This window comes from Triticum urartu, chromosome 3 (assembly GCF_003073215.2).
Source record: "Triticum urartu cultivar G1812 chromosome 3, Tu2.1, whole genome shotgun sequence".
NCBI lineage: Eukaryota > Viridiplantae > Streptophyta > Magnoliopsida > Poales > Poaceae > Triticum > Triticum urartu.
Genome location: NC_053024.1, coordinates 606885236 through 606889099, shown reverse-complemented (window position 1 = coordinate 606889099; position 3864 = coordinate 606885236). Strand labels below are relative to the sequence as shown.

At 61.9% G+C, this 3864-nt stretch overlaps 1 protein-coding gene across 1 annotated transcript; it reads right to left on the bottom strand.

The window, feature by feature from the left end:
• Positions 1-277: 277 nt before the first annotated feature.
• Positions 278-2984, bottom strand: LOC125545311 (protein OCTOPUS-like). The gene has a single exon (XM_048709212.1). It carries the CDS (start codon positions 2670-2672, stop codon positions 678-680), a length of 1995 nt encoding a protein of 664 aa, XP_048565169.1. The 5' UTR covers positions 2673-2984; the 3' UTR covers positions 278-677.
• Between the last annotated feature and the right edge of the window lie 880 nt (positions 2985-3864).

Below are 3864 nucleotides of genomic sequence, written 5' to 3'. Positions count from 1 at the left end.
ACGGGTGCGACGCTGACCAGACGTGTAGCGCCTATCTGTGAGGCGTTGTACAGTGTAGTGTGGCGCCTTCGTGTCGGGCGTCACACAAAAAGATCAGCCGCGTGAAATAGTTTTACAAACAGTTCATTCTGTAATTTGATTTCGTTTGTAGGTTAAATTTATCAATTTTGCCCTTAAAGGCTGGGACTCGGAACGAAGAGGAATGAATTTCCGCACGATTGAAAAGGGCCAAAAGACCTACGACCTGTACGGGCAGGGGCCCCTCGCGCTTGACAACTTGACACAAAGCGATGATGCCGGCCCAGCGTGCGTCGGGCTTTCTTTCTTTATTAAAACCGGGGAGCCACACCCAGAATCAGACCGAGACAAGATTGCAACAAGCTCGTGCCTCGTACGCATATGCATGGCACTCGACAGTCGACACGTCCAGAGCCTCAACTGCTGATTTCACAAGAAGAAAGAAAGAGAACCACTGATCTGATCTGATCATGCGACGAGGATGCTAAAAATGCAAGAGGAAATCAACATGAACTGCCTGCGTGTTATCCACCCCCACCCCACCCCCAAATGAAGAGAAAGAAACAGCAAGATCGAGCTTAGTACAATACTACACCAAGACTTATGGCTATGGCTACTATCACCGGCCCCCCTCCGGCCGCGGCGCCGGGTTCGTTGGTTCAGTACAGGCGGAGCACGCTCCGGGCGAACGACTGCGAGGTCAGCTGCCGCCCGGCCTTGCCCCCCGGCACGCCCCGCCGCGCGCCCGCGCCGCCGCCGCTCCGCATCGGCGTCAGGTAGAACCGCAGCATGCCGTTGTCCACGCGCCCCGGCGGCGAGTGCCGCGCGCTGCGGTTCCGCTCCAGCACGTGCGGCTGCGCCTCCTCGGCCCCTCTCCGCCTCACGTTCCCGTTCACGTCCACGTAGCTGCGCCGCGAGCTGCCGAGCCCGCCGCTGTTGCTGCTGAACGAGCTGCGCGCGCTCAGGTTGCTGTTGCACCGCTGCATGCTGCTCTGCCCGCCGGCCCCGCGCCCGCCGCGCAGCTCCGGCCACGGCTCCGAGAACGACCGGTCCGCGATGTCCGACGGGCCCCCGCCCCTGCGCCCGGCGGCGCGCCGGTGGATGAACCCCCACAGGCTCCACGCCTTGCGCCAGCGGGGCGGCTTCTTGGCCGCCGGCCCCGACATTGCCGCCTCCAGGCTCGCCGAGATGTCCTCCACCAGGGAGTTGGAGCTGAAGCCCCGGTCCAGCAGGTCCTCGGCGTGGTGGAAGTGGTAGAACTCTGAGCCGCCAATGGCGATGGGGGACTCGTTGCCGTTCGCTGCGGCGGGTGCTGGCTTCGGCTCGGTGACCTCGAAGGACGGCCGGCGGACTGAGCTGGTGCGCTCCAGGCTCCGGCGCCTCCGGCTGGAAGAATCGAAGTAGTAGTCTCTCGTCTGGAAGGATCCCCCTGGAGGCTCGAGGTCGCCATCGTCTTCCACGGGGATTTGGCCGTCTGACCGCTCGACGACGGCGGCCGGGGTGTCCTCCATGACGGACAGGATGGGCGGGAGGCGGGAGAGCGGCGGGGGCGCGCGGCCGAGGCCAATGCCGGACCCCGCGCCGAACAAGTACCCGTCCCACGACGCGCGTGGCTCGTCCCAGGTGAAGCCGGCGTCGTCGATGGACATGCGGCCGGCGTCGAGGGAGAAACGCGGGTCGGTGTCACACGAGCGCCGCCCCAATGCGTTCTCCGAGCCGGCATCCCCTCGGAGGCGGCGCCGCCTAAGGAACGACGGCTTGGATGGCTTCTCCGGCGGTGGCATTGCCGCTGCCGCGGCCTTGCTCACGGCGGCCTCCTTCTTGAGCTTCTGCTTGCGCCTCCATTTCTGCCACTTCTTGCTGAACACCGAGGCGCCAAAGAAGCTCCCGGCGATCTCTTTCAGGTCTTTTGGCGGCGGCTTCACGGGCTCCGACGACTCAAGATCTGTGTGAATGTGATCCTTCATGGCCTTGACATCCCGAGCGGCATTGGGCTCGGCTTCAACAATCTCGCCGGAGGTGTCCACCGGAAGGACGGGCTCGAACACCGGCATTATCTCGTCCTCGCGCTCCATGACCACGGGGATGTCCTCCTCGGAGAAATCCTCCAGCACGCGCCGCGGTAACAGCGGCGGCTGCAGGGGCGGAGGCGCGACGCCGGCGGTGAGCGCCACGGCGGCGGCGGCGGAGGACGAGACGGGGAAGGAACCGAACGCCGTGCCGTCGCGGACGCGGTCACGGTCGTCCTGGTGGAAGAGCGCCGAGAGCGTGGCGCGGCCCCGCACATCGCACGAGTGCCGCTGCGGCTCGTCGCCCCTGGCAACCGCGGCCGCCGCCGCAGCGGCAGCGGAGAGCACGTCCCCGCCGCGGCCGCACGAGAAGGACTTGCACCGGCGCAGGTCCGGCGGCTCGGCCACCGCGCCAGCCGCGGACGACGAGGCGCCCGCGGCGAACGGCCGGGCGAAGAGGGAGCGGATGGCGGACGTGGACCGGCGGCCGGGCGCGGAGGCCGCGGCCGCGGACGCCTCGAGGCCGGCGAGGCGCTCGCGGAGGCAGGCGGTGCAGAAGCCGGTGAACGCCTCGTCCGGGTGCAGGTCGCAGCTGGTGACGTTGGAGCGGCGCGGCGGCGCCGGCGGGTCCATGTGCAGCGACATTGCCGTCCCCTCCCCTCCCCCCACCACACCGCGCGTCGACGTCACCTCACAGCGCCCCAACGTTCGCTCGCGCCGCTCTGGTTCTGGGAGGAGCGGGCGGGTGGTGGATGCCGGCGGGCATGGCCGGTTTTTAGAAGGGGCGCGGAGGGAGAGAGGAAAGCGAAAGTTAAAGGCGGATCACGGGCCCCGGCGAGCTCGCGCCCCCGCTCTCACCTCTCTCTCTCCGTCTATAGTTCCTTTTGCTTTGCAGCTCTGCCTTCTCGGGCTCCGTGGCTCGCTTGTTGCTTTGTGTGTGCTCGCTCTGTGTGCTCGAGCGTAGCGTCCCTCTCACATTCTGCACTGGAGGCGATCGATCGATCGGGATTTGGCTGATCCAAAGGTGATTATTTGCGAATAACCTTGCATGCACGCGTGTGGTAAAAAAAACGCCACCTTGCGCGCGTTCTTCTTTTGCCTTTCGCACGGCGCAACGGCCGGCCGGCCACCGACGCCGCCGAACAGGAGGATTGATTCGTGACCAACATGCACTCTCTCTGCTTTTGCTCTTTCCTGCTGCAGCTACACAGCTTCCCACCTAGCCGCCGCTTCGAGACCATCAATGGGCTTTGCGCTTGTAGTTCCGAGAAATGCTCTGCTCGCTCACGGTAAAAAAAAAACAGATTGACTAAAACACATCTAGACGAAAAATAACTATGTCACATCTAAGTCATCCACCACACATCTAACAACTATAAAATTCGTGCCATTTAGTACTTGCCCACGTACCAGTGCGACTGTGTTGACGCACGCGTTGTTGGTCAGCTGGTGCGGCCGCACCGTCTCCTTTTGCCTTTTTTTTCTCCGCTGGTGGGCTTTTTTTTAGGGAAGCCGGTGGGCTTCTTTTGTGCCGTTTCCTGCATGGGCCATAAGTTGTAGTTCACATGTTTGGCTTTACTTTGTTTGTTCTTTTTGCTGGAGTTTTTGTTTGTTTTATTTTCATATTTTTTTAGGAAAAGCACATCTAGATTGAAAATAACTATTCCCTCCGTCTCAAATTAAGTGTCTTGACCTTAGTACAATTTTACACTAGAGTTAGTACAAAGTTGAGACACTTATTTTGGGATGGAGAGAGTGAGATATCTAACTCGCACATCACACAATCAAAATGATGGATTTTGTGTCGACACACATGTGTCTACATACATCCGCATGT